The sequence below is a fragment of the Choristoneura fumiferana genome, chromosome Z (assembly GCF_025370935.1).
Source record: "Choristoneura fumiferana chromosome Z, NRCan_CFum_1, whole genome shotgun sequence".
NCBI lineage: Eukaryota > Metazoa > Arthropoda > Insecta > Lepidoptera > Tortricidae > Choristoneura > Choristoneura fumiferana.
The window spans coordinates 44,508,648-44,530,957 of NC_133472.1; the positions used below are offsets into that span (position 1 = coordinate 44,508,648).

Genomic DNA, 22,310 nt, shown 5'->3' on the forward strand with positions numbered 1-22,310 from the left:
TGGCAAAAACGGAACCCTTATAGTTTTGCCATGTCTGTCTGTCTATCCGTCATGTTATGTCTGTCAATGCTAGAAAGCTGTAATTTTGCACGGATATATGTTAAGCCGACAAAATTTCTAATGTAATTTCGCTCATAAATCCAGAAAAACTGAGAGGTGCGAGCCTGGACTTGAACCCACGAACCATTGCTTGAGATTGAGAATAGTTCTAACCACTGGGTCACAAGGTGTTAAAAAAACCCTAAACTACGTGTACTAAAAACCATTTTTGAGGCTACTGAGGGGCTACTACGAAAATCGAAGTTCATACTCGTTCGTCCCGCTTACGCTAATATTATTTAATACGAGAGTGAGAGGGACATTACGATACGAACTTCGATTTCGAATTTCATAGCAGCCTTTGACTACTAATACGATACAAGTGGAAAAACTTAAAATTAAAATAATAAAAAATATATATTATTGTATAGAGATAGTCTTCTTGTGGCTAAACTTGCATACAAAAGGTTTTTTTCGAATTTACGATTACGAAACGATTACGAAAAATAGTACAGGATTTTTTATTACCATGTATAATGGTTCGTTTTTCAACTGCTGTACGGTACTCTGAAAACAATGTAAAGATATTTTTGGAGATCAAGGCGTTCAAAGCATTTTATAAACACAATTAACGAAATGAAAAGAATAAAAGAACTGTTTCGGTTTAATAACATTTAACAACTGTGCAAATCGCCTACCATTATAGAGTGAGAACGTTTTTTGTCTTTTAATGGTTTTTTTAGGGTCCGTACTTCCGCTTTCCTGCTAATATCCTAAGTTTTAATAGTTTGTTATAGGTGAAAAACTTAAGTACATGACCTGTTGGGGTTTTGGCGGATTCTTCTCAACAGAGGTTTTTCCGAACCGGTGGTAGATTTTTTTTAACATTCATAAGTGCTAGTTATAGCCTAAATTGAATAAAGATATTTTGACTTTGACTTTGACTTTGTTATAATGTAGTAGTACCTAACGTGTCCGTATAAACAGATTGAAATCATTTCTGTGCTGTGCTGTTACATATACAACAGTTTTCCATTATTTTTATTGAAAAAGTGCTTCTATCACAAAACAAACACGTCGCGCTATAAATTGTATGTAAGCCATCTTCCTTGTAAAATATTTGAGCAAATAAATCACTGATTACTACCTAGAAACTCTATAGAGAAAGCCTGTGCTACAGAAGAAACAGTGCTCCCCTCACATCAAAGTCATATACAAAAAAGCAAACATGAAAAAAAAGAGATAACATGGCAGGTTACTTGTAAATAATCTAAACAAAAGTGTGTGTGTGTGTGCGTGTTGTAAAGTTAAGCCGAGTTTAGACTTGCAAGAAAAATCGTGCAAGTTGCATTTAATTGCAAGGCCGTAAAGGCAACGAGTTTGTAGTGAATTGAAAAATATAACTGTAATGTAGATGCACAAAATACCAGAAAAATAAGACCAGCACTGGGAATCGAAACTTTCGGTATTCCATTCGAACTAACCGCCGAAAAGCCCAAGAAAGTCGAAGTTTCTCGATGAGGGCTACGGCATAGATGTCGCTAGTGTCTGGCTTAAGTGGCTAAACAAGAAACAAACAAGCTGAGATATGCGGTGCATAGGGGAATTCGTGTCTGTACCGTTGTCCAGCAGTGGTGTGTAGCGGTATAGCACGCGGCACGGAATGCCGAGGACCTGGGTTCGATTCCCAGTGCTGGTCTTATTTTTCTGGTATTTCTGTGCATCTATATTTCAGTTTGTATTTTCAATTTAGGTTTTACGGGATGACCGTAAAAGTAAAAATTTGGAATTGAAATAAAAAATTACAAAAAGATTCCAAAAAACAATCTTGATTGTAGTGGCAATCAAGCGCTGCAATGTAATGCAACTTACACGATTTGTCTTGCAAGTCTAAACTCTTAGACTTAAATTTTATTAACAACATAATTAAATAAGTAAACACAAGTACTTACCTACAGTCAGCTTCAGTTGAAAATGATTTCAACAAAGTCTAGAATCGGCAAAATGGAATACATAGCTCCAAGAATATTATTGCCCAGTGTCCCTATACTAATTACAAACTTGATCATGTAGTTAGATAAGAGACCCTCGGGGTGCACGTGTGTTTCACGCTTAACCGTTTTTTAGCGTTCCTTTTAAGCGAGGTGGCCTAAGGCGCAGCCGTGCGTTAAGGAAAGCACGTTTTCCGCCCTAGCCCTGGGCCTGGCTCTGTACTCATCATCATCATCCCAGCCTATATACGTCCCACTGCTGGGCACAGGCCTCCTCTCAGAACAAGAGGGCTTGGGCCATAGTTCCCACGCGGGCCCAGTGCGGATCGGGAACTTCGCACGCACCATTGAATCGCTTCGCAGGTTTGTGCAGGTTTCCTCACGATGTTTCCTTCACCGCAAAGCTCGTGGTAAATTTCAAATGTAATTCCGTACATGAACTTGGAAAAACTCAGAAGTGCGAGCCGGGGTTCGAACCCACGACCCTCTGCTTGAGAGGCGATAGGTCAAACCACTAGGCCACCACGGCTCTGTACTACGAATTGCAAAATTCCAACTTCATATCTTGCCATCCCGCTGGCACTAATATTATTTAATACGAGAGCGAGAGGGACGGTACGATACGAACTTCGATTGTCGATAGTAGTAGCTCTCCTAGAGTTACCACGCATTAAAAATGCCGGACACAATGCCGGAAATAATCCCAGAATTATTTGAGATGTACAGGACGCCCGGCTACTAAGAAGTCAATCCTGACATTGCACAACTACGAGTATGAAGTTCTACGAGAGTGAGATTTTATCCCTATCCTTGGGAATATCGGAATAAAAAATAGCTTATGTGTTATTCCAGAGGTCCAGCTACCTACATACCAAATTTCATGACTCTAAGCCCAGTGGTTGTAATTTCAAAATTTTATCCCTAGGTATCCGATGGGAATATCGGGTCAAAAAGTCGCTTATGTGTTCTAGATGTCCAGCTACCTACATACCAAATTTCATGACTAAGCCCAGCGGTTATTATTTCGAGATTTTATCCCTATCCGTGGAATATCGGATAAAAAGTATCCTATGTCTTAATCCAGGTTATAAACTAACTTTTTGCCAAATTTCATCCAAATCCGTCCAGCCGTTTAAGCGTGAAGAAGTAACAAACATACTCACTCGCTCGCTCACTCACTCACTCACAAACTTTCACATTTATAATAATAAGTAGGATGTCAACCATTGAAAAAAAAATGCTATACTTACCACTCTCTCGCATGCAACAAAAAAGCAATGCTAGGGCGGGTTTTAGTATCACGCGTACCGTCAGTACGGATCGCTCCGCACAGGCTGATCTATATGAGCTCCTATCCGCGCGGACGGTCGTCCGTACGGACCCCTCCGTATTACTCTAAAACGCTCCCAGGAAGCTCATATAGATCAGCCTGTGCGGAGCGATCCGTACTGACGGTACGCGTGACACTAAAACCCGCCTAGGACTCTTTCCCACGGACGTCCAGTTATGCAGGATCGATTTTTTACTGGATACGGCAAAAATCATACCTGTGTTCACACACAGAAGTTTGCATCCTGTTTTTTACGGGATAGTATTGGCGGTCGGAGAAGAAAAAAACCGTATGCAAAATGCCAGTGGAAACACTTCCATTAAACTGTGTACGTAACTAAACTGGATACCGTTTTTAGGGTTCCGTAGCCAAGCAAAAAACGGAACCCTTACGGATTCGTCATGTCTGTCTGTCCGCCCGTAATGTCACAGCCACTTTTTTCCGAAACTATAAGAACTATACTGTTGAAACTTGGTAAGTAGATGTATTCTGTGAACCGCATTAAGATTTTCACACAAAAATAGAAAGAAAAAACAATAAATTTTGAAGATTCCCCATACTTAGAACTGATATTGAGGTTCTTAATATCATTTTTTTCTAAACTGAATAGTTTGCGCAAGAGACACTTCCAAAGTGGATAATGTGTGTCGCCCCCCTGTAACTACTAAAATAAGAGAATGATAAAAGTAAAAAAAAAATATGATGTACATTACCAAGCAAACTTCCACCAAAAATTGATTTGACAGAGATCTAGTAAGCAGTTTTGTTTAATACGTCATAAATCGAAAGTAAAGGAAACTTTTATATTATGTTACTTGCTGCTACGGAACCCTTCATGAGCGAGTTCGACTCGCACTTGGCCGCTTTTTTCACTGGATCCAGTCGTCCGGTTTGTAGTGGCTAAACCGTACAGCACATTTCGATCGGATCGGATTTTGCGGTATCTTGCAAACCGAATGCGCTTGTGAATGTTACCACAGTAACACGTATACGTATACTAAACGTGATCCTGCAAAAAACCGAATACGCAAAAACAGGACGTTGCTGTGGGTAAGCAGTTGCAGGTGGTAGGGCCTTGTGCAAGGTCCGCCCGGATTGCTACCACCATCTTGCTCGCTAATCCTGCCGTGAAACAGCAGTGCTTGCACTGTTGTGTTTCGGCGTGGAGAGTAAGACAGCGGTGAAATTACTGGCACTTGAGGTATCCCATCTTAGGCCTCTAGGTTGGCAACGCATCTGCAATACCACTGGTGTTGCAGATGTTTATGGGCGGTGGTGATCTCTTACCATCAGGAGACCCACTTGCTCGTTTGCCATCCAGACAAATAAACAAACAATAACAAAGCGCTCTAACGCATTTTTGTCTATGATTCATATTTTTAATAATAATAATAAATAATAAATATCACAGGACAATTCACACCAATTGACCTAGTCCAAAGTAAGCTTAGCAAAGCTGTGTTATGGGTACTAAGCAACGGATAAATATAATTATACAGATACATACATACTTAAATATATATTAAACACAAGACCGAGAACAAACATTCGTATTTTTCATACAAATATCTGCCCCGACACGGGAATCGAACCCGGGACCTCATGCTTTGTAGACAGGTTCTCTAACCACTAGGCCATGTCCGTCCAAAATATATATATTTAGAAACTATGTTATATTTAGAAACTTCATAGTTTTGCAATGTGTTAGGATTTACTTCATAACGGCCGTTGACTATAAACTGTCTATAAACACACTGCAACATAAACAAAAGCTTGCAAAAACAGTTTCGATCCGGACAAATGATCCGGCCAAAGTCCGGACATTGCCGGACGGATGGTATCCGTACTTGCAGGCGTCTGTCCGGGCGAACTTGCCCGTCCCAGTCCGGGGGTAATATCCGCCACGTCCTGATGGAATAGTTTTAACGAGAATTGCACAACTTTTTAGGGTTCTGTATTCCCTTATAGGATCACTTTGTTGACCGTCTGTCTATCCGTCTGTCTGTCAAGACCTTTTTCTCGGGAACGCGTGGAGGTGTCAAGTTGAAATTAACACCTATACTTTATGCCTGACGCCCCTTGAAGCTGTAAAAAAAAATAAATATTCTACATTAATGCCATCAAAAGATACGGCCATTTGAGCCTTATTTTTTTCATACTGTGCCCGCGCACTGTGCAGTGCGCGTGTTGCAGCAGCCGCTGAGTCGCGTTGCTCCGAAGACGAAGGGCTACGGATTAGCCCGAAACATGTCAAGCTAAACTCGATTTAAGACGTGAGTTATCCGGGTCATTATATTTAATATGCTCTGTCATCTGTCATACTCATATGAATCTGACATTAACAAAGAAATTTGTTTAGGCTTACTACCTACCTAATTTTAGTAATAGATGTTTGTCTTATGGTGCGAGGGGTGCGAGCTTGAATTATTGAACACTGTCTCTGTTTTGTTCTTAATTTCTCTTCATCCCGGATATGTCCAGCAGATACCTACCAACAATTTTTCTATTGGAACGGTTTGCGGTTGAAATTTGGTATTGAGTGAACTCACAAAACTAGTCTTCAAAATTATACTTATTTTGATCTGCAAACGATATTTAATTTATTACTAGCGATACAAGAACAATTATATATCTTCACTGTTATTTGAAGAAACCATTAAAGTAGCTTTATCTTTTTGTTTTACAGTAAAAGTACAACTAAACATGAAGTAAACAAGCCCTGGCATAACCGAAATAAATCACACCGTTTGAATAAATTTTACTTACCTCATTCAACTTTAATGACCTAAAATGAATTCACAACCCTTTGTTCACCCAAACCACGGTATCACAGTAATTTTGTATTGTAAATTAATACAATCACAAGTTTGATTTTTGTTACAATGTCGCGATGAAATTTCAAAACGTCGAGCCTCAGAGCCAGCAAAGTTGCGGACGATAGGTGGCGCTGATGTCGTGCACAGAGCCAATACTGTTAAAACAGTATTATACTGTTTTTCACTACATTATACTTTTTACTGTTGAACTAAAATAAAGCATGCAAAATAATGTTTTCAGATTGACATTTACAGATTGACTTAGTGTCAGTGCTGCATAGTTACAATAGCGGTGTTTCAGAACGTATCTGTTAATTTGTCTTAGTTTTAGTTTTGATTCTGCCGAGATCTATGAGGCTTTTAAAAATTATACTAAATTGATAAGTTGTGCTAAAAGCACCCAATAATGTGTCTTTAAAACATGAAAAGAAAAAAATAATGTTCATTTTTCTAAAATACTGTTTATTTCCCTCATCATCCCAGCCTATATACGTCCCACTGCTGGGCACAGGCCTCCTCTCAGAACAAGAGGTCTTGGGCCATAGTTCCCACGCGGGCCCAGTGCGGATTAGGTTCATTTCCCTACTCAGACTTAAATATGCTTTATTTCTTGTAAAAAAAAGTTGGCAACCCTAACTCTATCATTAAAGTACTAGAGTTCATGTCTCGATATTTTTGATCACTTTGGCCGCTCTGAAGTATCTGATGGCGACTGTACAGTCACCAGCATTTATATCTGCCACAGCGGAGCGTGCGAAAATATCTAACACGTCCTTCCGGCCCTAGAAATAGAGTCGTACCGGATGTGAAAACAAGAATAGCCATGGCTAAGAAAGCATTCAATGATAAAAAACACATTTTTAAAGGCAAAATCTCAAGGACCATTCGGAAAAGATATATTAAGACCTACATCTGCAGTATAGCATTATATGGGAGCGAGACTTGGACATTGACTGAGCGGGACCGAGACAGATTGAGTGCGTTTGAGATGTGGTGCTGGCGGAGAATGGAGGGGATTAGCTGGACTGAAAGGAGAACTAATGAGGAGGTTTAAGAGTTGGTGGAAGAGGAAATAAGGCTGTTGAGGACGATTGAAAATAGGAGAGGGAATATGCTGGGGCATCTGATACGACATGACAGCTACATAAAAACTATTTTGGAAGGGCGAATAGAAGGCAGGCGAGGCAGGGGAAGGCCGAGACGGTCATTTATAGATCAAGCCAAGGAAGAAGTCAATGTCATGTCGTATCAGGAGCTGAAAACGCTGGCAGAGAACCGAAAAGAGTGGCGATTACTCCACCGACAAGAGCTAAGCTCTTAAATTAATGATGATGATGACCAGATATTTATGCACGCTTGTTGTGTCAGATATTGGTGCTGGCGACTGCACTAGAAATGTGTAAATCTATGACTGTCACTGTATGCCCTTGACCTTTTGTAAACATCTATCCCGCAGCGATATCTCGATCCCAGCTAACACAGCGACATTACAGCATATTTATGAACACTTAATATTCTTGGCAGTAGTTCTGCCCTATTAATCCTTCAGTACAATCGCAAAGAAATATTGCCCCAATTTTAGTATAGGAAATAAAAACAATATTTACGATCCCATCCCGATGTTGCTGGAGGATTTAAAGCACCTACTTCGGGAGTTGCCTGGCTTGTCTTTATAGGATAGGTGTTGCCCGCGACTCCTTCTGAAAAATCGAAAAAGAGCAATTTTTCGCTATAAAAAGCATCCTATGTCTTTCCTGGTATCAAACTATTTCCTTACCAAATTGTTTTTCCTTCGTTCGTTTGCTTATATCCTTCATGTTTTCAATTTGTTATAATATTGTTGTGCCTTGTGTTGTAAATAAATGTATTTTGTTTTTTCGTTAATTTGGTTCAGCGTTAATCATGAAAGGTAACAGATATAAAGAGTTAGTTTCGTATTTATAATGAAGTGCATTGGGAAGGCAGCAAAAAAAATAACAAAATCAAAATCATTTATTCAGTAAATAGGCCGCAATGGGCACTTTTACACGTCATTTTTTAAAACTACCAGCGCTTTCGGAAAGACCATCATTGCCAAGAAGAATGCGCCGCAAGAAACTTGGCAGAAAGTCATTTTTTCAACATAAAAGAATTACAAATAAAATACTTAAAAACTACAGTAGGTACCTATACAATGAAATAAAAGAAAATACAAAAAATAATAATAATAATACAGGGATGTATGGGGTCCCTTAGTTACAAAACTAAACACTTACTATAATCTACGTTCAGTGGAAGTGTAGACTGCTTCCACCGTCATAAATTAAAAAAAAAATTATAATAATAATAATTTAATTCTGAAATTTACATTTCAGGTCAAGTAACCATTAAACTTTTGGATTCCGAATGCCGAAATGCGATTTCCGAAAGCAATGTAGGCGGCGCCAGTATAAACTACCGACTACCTACTCGCACCATGTGAACGCCAATGCCGTATTTATAATATCAGCGAGGTTAAGCAAAAGGAAGAACCTACCGCCAAATCCTGCACTATAATATGTATAAATACGTAACTGTTATTTGATTTTTACATATTGTTCTCTTTATATTGGCAAAGGAGAATCAGTGTAATATTATCTAAGCCAGAGGTTCCCAAAGTGGTCCACGTAGGCGTGAAAAAATATATGTTAGTGTCTCGAGAATGTATATGTCAGCGGCCGATCGTTAAATCCTCCAGATCACGAAATTCTTAGGCATATCGTGAAATACGCCTAAAAGTTGACCAGGCATATCACGATGTGCCTGAGAAACAATACGGCAGATCGATTAAAGCAACGCATTCGTTGATGTTCCAACTCTATACCGGGCACATCGTGATATGCCGAAAAAAAGAAAAATTTAGGTACGACGAGCGAAGCGAGGAGTGGTTAGTATGAATTTTGACCACAATGTACGAGCCGAGCGAGCGAAAAGAGCGTGCCGCGAGAGCGGCCGGCATAGTGCCAGAACCGATATAGCGGTGTTTCATGATATGCCTAGGGATTTTATGATCTGCCTAAAAGTCACTAGTTAAATCGTTAAACGATGACTTTTGAACGATGTGGCGGATGTCCCTTAGCCAATTCATGAAATGGCGCCATTTCACGATATGCCTAGGAATTACGTGATCTGGGGAATTTTAAGATCAGCCGCCGACATATAAATGTAGCAGCAGGGGCTCTACCCATAAACAAAACTTTGAAAGTTGTCTACGAGAAAAAAGTTTGGGAACCTCTGATCTAAAATCTTGTGAGACATTATTTACTCAGTTGCAAAATTAAACGGTTCAATTAACGATAAGTCAGCAACTGTGGCAATAATTCCAATATTTTCGGAAGATATTTTTCAAAGCTGTGTGCGTTTTTGTGAATCAGCGTGTTGCCTGCTCCAGTAGTAAGTGCTCTATGCGCCCAAGTGTTACGGAACCTTCCAAATACGGTAGCAATAAACCGATGAGAGCCATATAACTTCTAGATGTAATCAATTTGACCGGCCCTGGTTTATTTGTTGTATCGGCCATGTTGGTTGGAATTCGTTAACCGACTACGGAGAGGTGGTTGTAACTAACTTAGGATGGTCTAAAGGGGACTGACCACTTTTTATAAGAGTTGGACCAACTTTATGTTTTTGAAATAATCATGCATGTAAGGAAGTATATATGTATGTATGCAAAACATTTAGTTTTTTGCTAAGGACGTATGAAATGAGAAAAACTGGGATGAGTACAAAAGTAACAGAACGCAGGCTGGACCAAAAGTATAAACAAAAGTTTTATATAGCTTATACATTTGAGCAAATACATAATAGATTGCGAATAATCGGAGCACAAATTCTAAATATTATTTCTGTCACCGGTCTCCCGTTTTATTCCTTTTAGTTTTTATTTAAACAGCTTTTTAAGGCATATTGAGCTAAGCCTACTTAAATTTCCCTATAAATACCTATTTTTCAAGGGAAATCTTAAAGTTCAGACAATCCATTTAAACGTGAAGTAAAGTCTGATAAGGACCTAAAAATCTATAAATTTTCTTCGATGTTTTTATCTCGAAAGATTTATAGTCAAATACTATCTCCTAATTGCTTTTTAAATTCGTCGCTTTAAAACATTCAGAGATTCTCTCTTCAGTGCATGTAGGGTTCCGTACCTCTAAAGGGTAGGAACCTTATAGGACTTCTTTGTCTATCTGTGCGTCTATCTCGCATTTAAATTTAGAATCAAGAGCTCTCTTACAACCATAAATTAAATTAAAGTACCTACTGTTAAATTCACGCGATAAAATAAAATAAAAACTAAGGGCCTGTTTCACCATCCATTGATTAGTGTTAACTGACGGTTAAATGTGATCCCGTCTCTATTTGTTTTGTTCGAATAGACGGAGACGGCATCACATTTAACCGTCAGTTAACACTAATCAATGGATGGTGAAACAGCCTCTAAATTTATCAATATAATCATAACTTTGATACTTCGGAGACTAATAGGTTTATAAAATTTGGCATATTATAAGTTTGACCGCCATGTGTCTGTCTGTGGCACCGTAGCTCTTAAACGGGTGAACCGATTTGAATACAGTTTATTTTATTTAAAAGCAGGCTATCTAGCTATCTTTTTAGCTATATTTCATCAAAATCGGTTTAGCCGTTTTAGAGACATTGAACTTTGAAGTGACAATGTCGGAGATTTTCAAAATTTTCGTTGGTTAGGATATTCAATATAGGCGCCCAGTCCACCCGCCCCTTACAAACCGCATCAACTAGCTTAGGCCCTTTCTTTAGGAACTCATTATAATATTTTATCTGTGTTTGAAGTGCTTAATTTTGTTAACAGTAAGAATGGTGAACCCGTGCGAACGGCGAGCGGTCGCTTGCGTGCTGCTTGCGATCACGGCGGTCGTCGCCGCCGCGAGCTACGACCGCGAGCGGCTTGAGATCGCTAAGCAGATACTGGAGGAGGTGCCGCTGACTGACGGGTGAGATACTGAGCTAGATTTTGATCTCTATGCGATACAAGTAGTGTTCTCTTGTTGCCACAAATTGTCAAGCTACGACCACTAGAGGCTTGTGATCGTCAAGCAGAAACTGAAGGAGGTTCCGTTGACTGACGGGTGAGATACTTAGCTAGACTTTCTGCCGCAAATTATGATCACAAGTGATTTGAAATCAAGCAGACACTACAGTAGGTGCTGTTTACTGAGGAGTGAGATACTTAGCTAGATGTATTCATCTTCTCGTGATGTTAGTGGTTTTGATGCCGCAAACTACAAAAGTATGCGTGTTATTATACCGGAATCCTCATTTAAGTTTGTGTTACTTAACAGAGTTATATCCTACTAGACATGTATTTTCTTTTTAGTTTCATTTATTAAACAACGTGTCCCGTCCTCTGCCTCTTATTGTCCAGATCGCCGCTTTTCAGATTCAATCTCATAGAGAAACTATAAGCATATTAACCTTTATTTTTCCTTAAGATCTGTTAAAATGGTGTATGTCTTCCAGCCACAACGACTTGCCGTGGAACATCCGCAAGTTCCTACGGAACCAGATCAACGAGTTTGAGCTGGACACCGACCTGACCCGCGTTGAACCCTGGTCCATCTCCAAGTACTCCCACACGGACCTGCCGAGGCTCAGGGAGGGCATGGTCGGCGCTCAGGTAACATATAGCTTTACGCTAGCTTAGCTTTAAGAAGGATAGGGTCCGTCAAGGATGAAATCTATGGGGAACAATGCAGAGAAGGTATGGTCTACGCGCAGTGGCACTTCGATAGCTTTTAGCTAGTTTAAGATGAACCAAAAGAAGTTTGAAATAAAAACAGTTTGAAAATCTTAATTTTTTTATGTCTGCTATTATAATGTCAGTCATCATATAATACCAGGGGTCGGACGAAAAGTGCCGATGACGTCAAACCACTTATAGGATGACTTCAAATAGTATTTTTGTTTTTCATAAACAATTATCACTTATCATTAATTATCAACCTCTTTATTGAACGATATGAAATTTATTTTATTCACTGAATTCCATTGATTTATTTACGATTATTTTGTTACTTCATTAATGCTACTTTGTTACTACATGTCACACGGAAGTTTAAATAAAAACATCATCTTGTGTGCAAGATTACGTCATTTTTACGTCATCTGCACTTTTTCATCACGACTAGCAACTTGATCTATTTTTATGTGGAGTTATTTTTGTTTAGGATTATGTACAAAGAGAATAAGGAAAAAGCAAATCAAGGTTAAGTTTATATAAACAACTCGAGCGGCGAGAATTTCGTAATTTGTAGGTGTATCTATGAATATACAGTTAGCAGAGCCCCTCTCCTAAGGTAAATGCACGCAATTTGGGGTCATGTCAGCGAAAGAGTGGAATACGGTATTTGACAACTCCTGAATTTGCCATATCTTAATATTATTATGAAAATATAGATATACAGATAGTGTTTAGCGAAGAGAAAATTTAAATCGGTTGAAAATTGGATTTAAAGTGATTTTTTGAAAAATCTATATACCTGTCTCTTTCTCAAACGCTTTTCTCTATGCAGCAAGTATGGCGGTACTGGCGCGTGACGTCACATGCCAGTATGTCTTTCTCTGTCTAATCTTGAATTTCAAACCTTTATAACTTTGTTACTTGTAAAGGTAGCTTAAAAATTGTTTTTCTAATCGATAACAGGCATTGTGTAGTTTTAATTTATAAAACATAATACAAAATAGTCAAATACCGTATTCCCTGCCTGCGACTTTGTTTCCTGAACACTACAATATGGCCGCTTTCAAGTCTAGGGTGAATGAGCATTTACTAGGCAAACGTGCTCCATCGTAGGCCTCATCCTCGCTTTCCATCAGGCGTGATTGTGGCCAAACGCAAGCCAATATTGTTTTTTAAAAAAATGAAAAAAAAATGACATAAATTTAATTTATGTTACAACTTGAAATGATTATTTTCGCACTATTGTCATGTCATGTTTGTGAATACAAATGTCAGTCAACTTCGTCTTCGGCCTACGGCATTGCGCATTACCACATTGAAAACAAAGAAATATCGATCGATAAAGAAAACCCTTTGATGTGCGCGAGTTTACCGACAGTGGGGCGAAGTGTCTGCGGCTTAGCCCGAAGTGCAGGAGTATTCGCTAATATTCAAATTCAAATTCAAATTCAAATGATTTATTCAGTAAATAGGCCGCAATGGGCACTTTTACACGTCATTTTTTTAAACTACCAGCGCTTTCGGAAAGACCATCATTGCCAAGAAGAATGCGCCGCAAGAAACTTGGCAGAAAGTCATTTTTTCATAAAAATATAATTACAAATAAATACTTAAAAACTATATTATACAATTAAAGAAAAAAAAATACAAAAAATAATAATAAAAGAAATACAGGGATGTATGGGTCCCTTAGTTACAATACTAAACACTAACTATATCTAAACTATATCTACGTTCAGTGGAAGTGTAGAATGCTTCCACCGTCATAAATTTTAAAATAATAATAATAATAATAATAATTTGGTTCTGAAATATACATTTCAGGTCAAGTAACCATTAAGCTTTTGGATTTCGAAGGCAAGTTCACGTCTGCCGCCCCACAGTTAACTCACACGCACTCATGTCAAGTCAAACTAATGTTCGCGTTATCGCGATGTGTGTGTGTGTGTGTGTGTGGCCGTAGCATTAGATGATGAAATCGTAACATAGAAGTAACCTAACCATAAAAAGGACACATTAATACAAGCTTTTTTTGCTGACTGTACTTTTGTTGACTGTACTTGCATTGTCACCCAAACTACATTTGCATACCAAATTTCAAGTCGAAAGAGTTCCGTTCTGGGGAGACGATCCTGGCTGGACTACCAGGATGTCACTTCTAGATTATTGTATTGTCACGCGATTTACAAAAGTCAAGCCAATCTGACTACTGGAAGTCGGTCAAATTTAACTTGCAACAGACAGACAGACAGACAACGGGACACATGAAACTAAATGAAAGCTTGTAAAAAACACATCGAAACGATCCATCCGTTCAGCTACGATGCCACAGACAGAGAAGTGTAAAACTCACAGCACCCTTCTTTACCCATCGGGGGTTAAAAACACTGCTTCTTTCATCCGGCTTATGTCAGAGTCCCTGTACTCGACCAGGTACCTGTTGCCGGTGACATATCGGGGCACTCAATCTGCGGCCACATCGATCAGGACGGGGTGCCATTACCCTACTCCCCCATCAATCCGAGCATAGGTGCGAGGGCGTCCTGCAGGGCTACTACGAAACTCGAAACTCGAAGTTCGTGTCGTGCGGTCCCTCTGACACTTGGGCACTTGTCCCACCGCCGACGATGAGCGAGAAGCGAGCAGAGCGAGTAACTAGAAACGAGTGGGCGAGCAGTGAAAAGCGAGTGTTCGAGCACGACGGGCGATTACTCGCTCCACTCGCTCGAGCCGGGCGGCCGCCAAGCTAACAGCGCTGAGCGAGTATCGCTGAGCTAGTTTTATAGCTCAGCGAGCCTTATAGCTCTTGTCGCTGCGACAAATGATGTAAGAGCGAGTTCTCGCCGGCAGTGTGAACCGCCAGCGATCAACTATTAATATATGTGTCTCTTTTAATCACACAGGATCTTATATCTTTTGTTCGTTTCTTGAGCGAGAAAATAGTCGATAGCCAATCGTTTCCCCGCCGGCGGTGAGACAACTGCCTTATACTGTTTAATACGAGAGCGAGAGGGACGGTACGATACGAACTTCGAGCTTCGAGTTTCGTAGTAGCCTTGCCGATCGTACCGAATGGCGGCCATTTGTAGTGCCTAGAATGTAACGAGAGCCATCAGTAAAAACCTCAGCACAAAATGAAAAATCGAAACGCTTCTGTAACTAGGCCGCAGCGGATTGTACAACAAGAGCATAAAACGAGCAATTTTACCCGAGACGTTCATATAGCCAACTGAGCCGGTACGGCGAGGGGAAAATGGGTTTAATGCTCGAGTTAAAAAAAAAAACTTTTTGTTTGTCGCTCTTAACACCTGATTACCTTGGTCTTAAACGATGATTTTACTTTTTGCACTAGAGCATAAAATATTAGATTGATAACCAAGGGTGGAAAGTGACCCATTTTACCCGAGATATTTCTGGCGCTCGAACGAAGTGAGAGCGCGAATAGTTTGAAGGGAAATTGGTAATTTCACCCGAGTTAGACAATACTTACTTTTTATTTCTACTGTGAGGAAAGTAGTAAAATACTACAAAAAAATGAGAATAAAAATAAATTGAATTTACTTATATCCAACCTCCAACGGTACCTTTTCGACCTGGCCACTTGCCACGGCCGACTATAAAAAAAATCGAATTGGTCACGACCAAGGAGCTTATATACAACACTGGAGGTTGAACGCCGAACGAAGAAGTTTGACCTTAAATAATTTATTGAATCAGGCGTTACTTTGCGGAGGTCCATATCAATGAACTAAAATAATTTCCTTGCTATCGTAAGGTCGCGGGTGAGCAAGGAAATTATTTTAGTTCATTAAGTTTGACCTTTATTACTTATTTACATTCCATCTCTTTCATTCACATTTCACGAATGACTTCCATCTCTTTCTTAACCTAACTAAAGAAAGAGATGGAATATTTTCGTGACGTAATAAAGATCAAATTTCTTGTTTCAAACGGATGTTCGGCGTTCAACCTCCAGTGTTGTATATAAGCTCCTTGGTCACGACGTGCATCTAGACGGCCAGCCCGAAACGTGAAAAAAGTGTCATTAACGTAACTCAATTATCTTTTACTACGGGGCTTATCGAAAAATTAAAAAAAAATTACCTTCCACCCTAGAGATGAAAACAACTTTTCACACCGAGCATTAAGAAACTTGAAAAAAACAATTCTAAATATTATTAAAGATCAACCAGCATAGAAAACGGCGTGGCTTTACAATTATCAACTTCAAAAAATTGCATTTGCAATAAAATACTTAGAAAAGCCTTGAACAGAAAAGTTGCATTTTGCTCCCACTCGTCAGGGAGGAAAAGTTACTTTTCTGAAGGAGAGGTGTGAAAAGTAATTTTATGTCGCCTAGATCCAGCAAAAATACCAACTTTAATCAGCATGACAAGTGAAAAAGGTTTTTTTTTGGGATTTTGAACGGTCAGGGGGTCACCAACGGTGCTGGCTGAAAATCAGCGCTGGGGTGTTTATTAACGCATCAGCTTTATGCTGAGCCAGCGTCCGACTTACTACCGCAATGACACAAATACTACCTATCCTTCGTGTTGTCTATTTGTAACATCAGCCACCCTGAAGTTGATAATCGTTTGCAACGTGTCTGTCAACTTGAAAGTTCAACTTTAGCGACATATTCATTTGATAGGAACTTGTTTTAAATTTAAAAGACCACTTACTTATTTTCCCTCTCTCCCAATGGTACTTACCTAACATGAAACTACCGTGAGACTCACTCATATTAAATATAATGACCCGGATAACTCACGTCTTAAATCGAGTTTAGCTCGACATGTTTCGGGCTAATCCGTAGCCCTTCGTCTTCGGAGCAACGCGACTCAGCGGCTGCTGCAACACGCGCACACGGAGCGCGGCGGAGGGCTACGGATTAGCCCGAAACATGTCGAGCTAAACTCGATTTAAGACGTGAGTCATCCGGGTCATTATATTTAATATGGTACTTACCTACCTAAGTTACTAATTGTTGTGAATAAATGTGTTTTATTTCTTTCTTCAACTTGTCCCTTTTTTTACTTAAAAAAAAACGACCAAGAGCTTGTCGGACACGGCCAAGATAGGGTTCCGTAGTCGTTACGAAAAAATCAAGTACTTATTAATATTTTGATAAGGATTTTGTTTTGTACGGAGTAATCCAAGTAGATTAAGTATCCTTCTTCCTACTAGTTCTACTAGTATTATAAATGCGAAAGATTGTGTGTGTGTGTGTGTGTGTGTGTGTGTTTGTTACTCCTTCACGCTAAAACGGCTGGACGCATTTGGATGAAATTTGGTACATTGATAGCTGAACATAGGCTACTTTTTGATCCGATATTCCCAAGTAATAGGGATAAAATCTTGAGATTCCAACCGCTGGGTTAAGGGTCATGAAATTTTGTACAGTAAAGTTGTTCTCAACACAACCTCAATGACTCACGACAATTTTGGGATTTCCCAGGGGAATTTTGTAAGATCACGGAATTTTAATTGTGACTACTAGTATTTTAATAAATAGCGACTTAACAGGTTCCAAAACCATGGTGCATTGATTTGGCATTCTAACCCTACGTGAACGGGAAAAACTAACGAAGTCTTCAAACTTGGCTCGTTCCACTGGGGTTTCAATATTCCAGTTTCAGAATTTTTCCGTTTGACGCTTCGGCAGGGAAAAGTTCGAATCCAAACCAAATCAAACAGAACGAGGATTTTTTGCCTCGTGTGTGTTGTAGAGCAAAAAATTCAATTTTACTAACGTAATGTTATTGCAAAAATTTTATGTTATGTTATGACTTTTGTTAAGATTGTTTTTTGGAGTCTTTTTGTATTATTTATTTCAAGATAAGACAGCGATAGAGACACGAATTTCTCCTATGCACCGCATATCGCAGCTTGTTTGTTTTCTTATTTAGTCACTTAAGCAGTGACACTAGCGACATCTATGCTGTAGCCCTCATCGAGAAACTTTCAGCACCCCATCGTTATAAGTTTGACCGCTGTGTCTGGCTATGGCACCGTAGCTCTGAAACGAGTGGACAGATTTGAATGCGGTTTTTTATTTGAAAGCAGAGTTTTTAGCGACGGACATGATTTATCAAAATTGGTTTAGCCGTTTTTGAGATATTGAACTTTGTGTTTGTTGAAGTGACAATGTCAGGAGTTATCCAACTTTTGTTGATTAGGTTAGTTTGTTGTATAATTTATTGGATCAGGTCTGTATATCCATTTGAATGAACTATAAAAATTTACTTTGCTCACCCGCGACCTTACGATAGCAAGAAAGAAAGAAGAAATTTATTCACATTCATACAAAAATGGCTCAAAAGAATAGCTCATGTCTATGCAACAAATGTATAACGAAGCAGTTCCTCCACCTACACACTAAGAACACACACAAATCACACAAACCCAACCATCACCACCACCACACTGCTGACGCGTTTCGAACTCAACCAGAGTTCAACCTCAGAACACCACAACCGCACAAAGATCCATTCAGTTCAACATTCCGTACCGTCACCGTTTTTTAAGCAGGCAACACCGCTCCTTAATTTTATGTGTTGAGCAGATAGCAAGATATTTCACGGTAAGGTCCAAACCTACCGCCGGCCCATCAATGCGTATCGCCCCTCCCCCCTGCGCCTAATTTATGGCCGCATAAATTCAAATATACCCCTACTTACCCATTCCGGGCTGTTTTTACCCTTCATTTAATCTATGATAACAAAGGAAGTTTTGCTTTCATGAATTTGAATTAAACTCGGATGGTAAACTGAACTTTGTGTTAGAGAATCAGTATCAGAATCATCAAGCGAAAATGGTCAAGCTATAGGGTCTCCCAAGGATACACACAAGTCCCACAGTAACTGGCCCTGTACAGTCAACGATATATTTACACTTTAGTACTTTGTCGTTGACTAGGTGGAGCGATCTTCGCAAGAACTGGATGGGGCGGGGGCCTTCAAGTAACGTAACGCAATTTTTGGAAATTTTTGACCCCCTCCCCCCATGTCATCATCATCATCATCCCAGCCTATATACGTCCCACTGCTGGGCACAGGCCTCCTCTCAGAACAAGAGGGCTTGGGCCATAGTTCCCACGCGGGCCCAGTGCGGATTGGGAACTCCCCCCATGTAACGCGTCGTAACATTGTTCTGTATCCCTTCCTAAACGTTACGTAACACTCAAATAACCATTTCTATTTAATTTGTTTAGCTTTTGTTCCGAATTAAGTTGTCATTTTTAGGCACAGTCTCACTGGCAACTTAACATGAGAGCATTTATAGGCCAAGAACAACAACTGATGATGCAAATTTCCCACTTTTGAGGACAAGCGCTTTTTTTTCAGGTGGTAGGACCTCGTGCAAGGTCCGCCCGGATTGCTACCACCATCTTGCTCGCTAATCCTGCCGTGAAGCAGCAGTGCTTGCACTGTTGTGTTTCAGCGTGGAGAGTAAGACAGCCGGTGAAATTACTGGCACTTGAGTCCCATCTTAGGCCTCTAGGTTGGCAACGCATCTGCAATACCAGGGGTATTGCAGATGTTTATGGGCGGTGGTGATCACTTACCATCAGGAGACCCACTTGCTCGTTTGCCAACCAGTCGAATAAAAAAAAACATTATAGTAGAGCCCAGCCAAGCTAACTCTGCAGAGATTAATATGGTAACACTGCAAATGTAACGCATATTACGTACGTGATTTGACGTTAAAATACAGTGTTGCCAAATTATTCCGTTGCAGACTTAGCTTGGCCAGGCTCTATGTACTTGTTACAAAACATTGTAACGTAGCGCGTTGTTTCAAACATATTTCTATATGGATATCGGTAGTGTAGGTCATAAGCAATATATGTTACCTACTATGAAACACGATATCTAGAATGAAAAAAATGCATTGTATTTCATATACTTTAATAATGTAAGTTTATTTTTCAAATTAACCGGGTTCGATTCCTGTGTTGAGTGAGTACAAGTTTTTTTATTCTATGAATGCAGATTTTCTTGTTACTAAAATCGATGACATGGTTCTTAAGAACAGATCTTCGTATGTCTTTTAGTTTCAGACTTTCCCATACTGATGCCCTGATCACACGTACCGAGTAGAGTGGCGAGAGAGTGTCCTCGGCCGAGTGCTCGGTTCGTGTGTACTACGTGACGAGTACTCGGCCTAGTACTCGGCTGAGCAAAATGGACCCTGTTTGTTTACTAGGCCGAGTGCCCACCCCCGCACTCCTCAGCATACCCCGCGCCGACTCGCTCACCACTCGGCAGGTATGAACTCGTTCACTCGCCACTCGCCAGTCAGTAGTGCGTCGTAGCGAGCGGCCGCGCAACCGCGTATTGGCCACTGTCACCAGGAAAATCAAAATGCGTGTAAACACCTACTCGCCTACCCTATTCTCTCGGCCGAGGACCAATTTGCTGTCTCGCCATGCTACTCGGTACGTGTGATCAGGGCATCACCTGCGCCACCCTGTATACAACACCTCCAATACCTGCCTACCTGACTAGGTACATATCTAAATGAAAACAACGTTATTAATTATCCATTGAGCCGTCAATTTTAACAAGAATTCGTCAGATTGTTACATTTTACTAATTAATCCTTAAATTATCGAACAAAACCCTCAACAAGCCCCGATTACTTCGATATCGGCTTTATTTAGATTAAAATTGAAGTACATGTAGCGTATATTAATCATCCAAATTTAGGTTAAGCCGATTATAACGCGTACAGCCGACAAAAAATGTAAGTATCAATATTAGGGTTCCGTAGCCGAAACGGTAATAGAACCGTAAGAGGCTTATCACACTGGCGATTTGCGAAAATTGCGGGGGAGTTAAAATCGAGGAGAGTCGATGCGTTACAATTTCACCGCAAGTGCCCAGAGAGTTCGACACGCCTTAGGCACAGTATAACAAGTTTTCCGTACAGTAGGCCGACGCCTTCGAAGTTGAGCGATACCGCAGCCCGTATAGGTATTTACGCAAGTAAGGAAGGGTGGTCACAAATTTAAAATTTGGAAGGTAGATGTCTTTTACGAATCGGTACATATTGGTATTGCGAAATTATATAAAACAAAAAAAATAATAATAATAAAAATGTTTTCAAAACAATTTCTGTAGTAGTTAGTAACATTTTCGCCTTATAAACTAATGTTAAATACTTGTATTGTGCGAGAATTAATGTTTTTATTTAACGTAGACATTTATTTTTAATGCTTTTTATGAGGGTATTTTTACAAAGTATATTAACAAGATAAATAATAGTCTACGTGACTCGTTAGATGTTATCAGCGTATAATGACAGCTCATTATTTCAATAAAAAACTAACAGTAAGTATTGAGTATGTTAACCAAAATAATACAGGCCAATTAAGAACCTAACAGACTACACAAAGTAAGCGTCCTCTGCCCTCCGTACTAGTTAAAACTGTATCACGGAAGGCAGGATCCACCGTCCTCTTTGCAATCAATGAGAATCAAAATCAACGCAAATAAAAAATCAATATAAACGAAAAAAAGGAGGAAACAATGACCTACCTTAACTTTAAGGGAATAAGTCGCCTTCGTACATTCCTATTGTGATTATAATGAATTAGGGTTGGCATACTTACTAGGGGTGAGAAGTATCAAAATAATAATGTTACTATTTTTGAAATATTTTTTTTTCTACAAAATATACTTTCGGTTTCTAGATTTAACGGTTTTGAAGTTCCTGCTATTGAATTTAATTATAAAAACAAAATATAATTAAATAAATAGATGAAATCTCAGTTCCTTATTTATGCGAGACGAATACTCCGCGGAAACTTTGCAATTTTCCGGGATGAAAAATATCCTATGTCCTTCCCAGGGACTCAAACTATCTGAATACCGAATCGCATCTAAATTGGTTCAGCGGTTTAGACGTGATTGAGTAACAAACATCCAACATCTTAACAAATTTTCACATTTGATAGGTAATATTAGTAAGCTAAAATAAAGATAATAATCAGCAGGTAACAAAATGGCAGATAACCGTTGGGGGAGAAAAGTCCTCGAGTGGCGCCCACGAACCGGAAGACGAAGCGTTGGCAGGCCTCCCACCAGGTGGACTGACGATATCGTGAGAGTAGCGGATACCGGTGGATGCAAGTGGCGAGTTGTCGTTCATTGTGGCGTTCTATAGGGGAGGCCTTTGTCCAGCAGTGGACGTCTTCGGCTGATGATGATGATGATGACGATGATGATGATGAACAAAATGGCAGGATTAATACTCTAATGTATACATTAAATCGAACTTTCCAAACATTTTTTGCATCATTTCATCCGCAAATACCTACATCTGTTTCCATTCACCAAGACAGACTATGATGGATTTGGCACTATAATGTGACAGCTGTTAGAGGACGAAGAGGG

General features: G+C 39.6%; 1 protein-coding gene across 1 annotated transcript in view; it reads left to right on the forward strand.

Moving 5' to 3' along the window:
- LOC141437899 (dipeptidase 1-like) overlaps positions 1–22,310 on the forward strand; it is a 292,943-nt gene that overhangs the window by 109,147 nt on the left and 161,486 nt on the right. The window contains exons 3-4 of the mRNA XM_074101471.1: positions 11,023–11,164; positions 11,691–11,847. Of these exons, the coding sequence (XP_073957572.1) occupies positions 11,023–11,164; positions 11,691–11,847 (299 nt within the window). The remainder of the gene's footprint in view (positions 1–11,022; positions 11,165–11,690; positions 11,848–22,310) is intronic.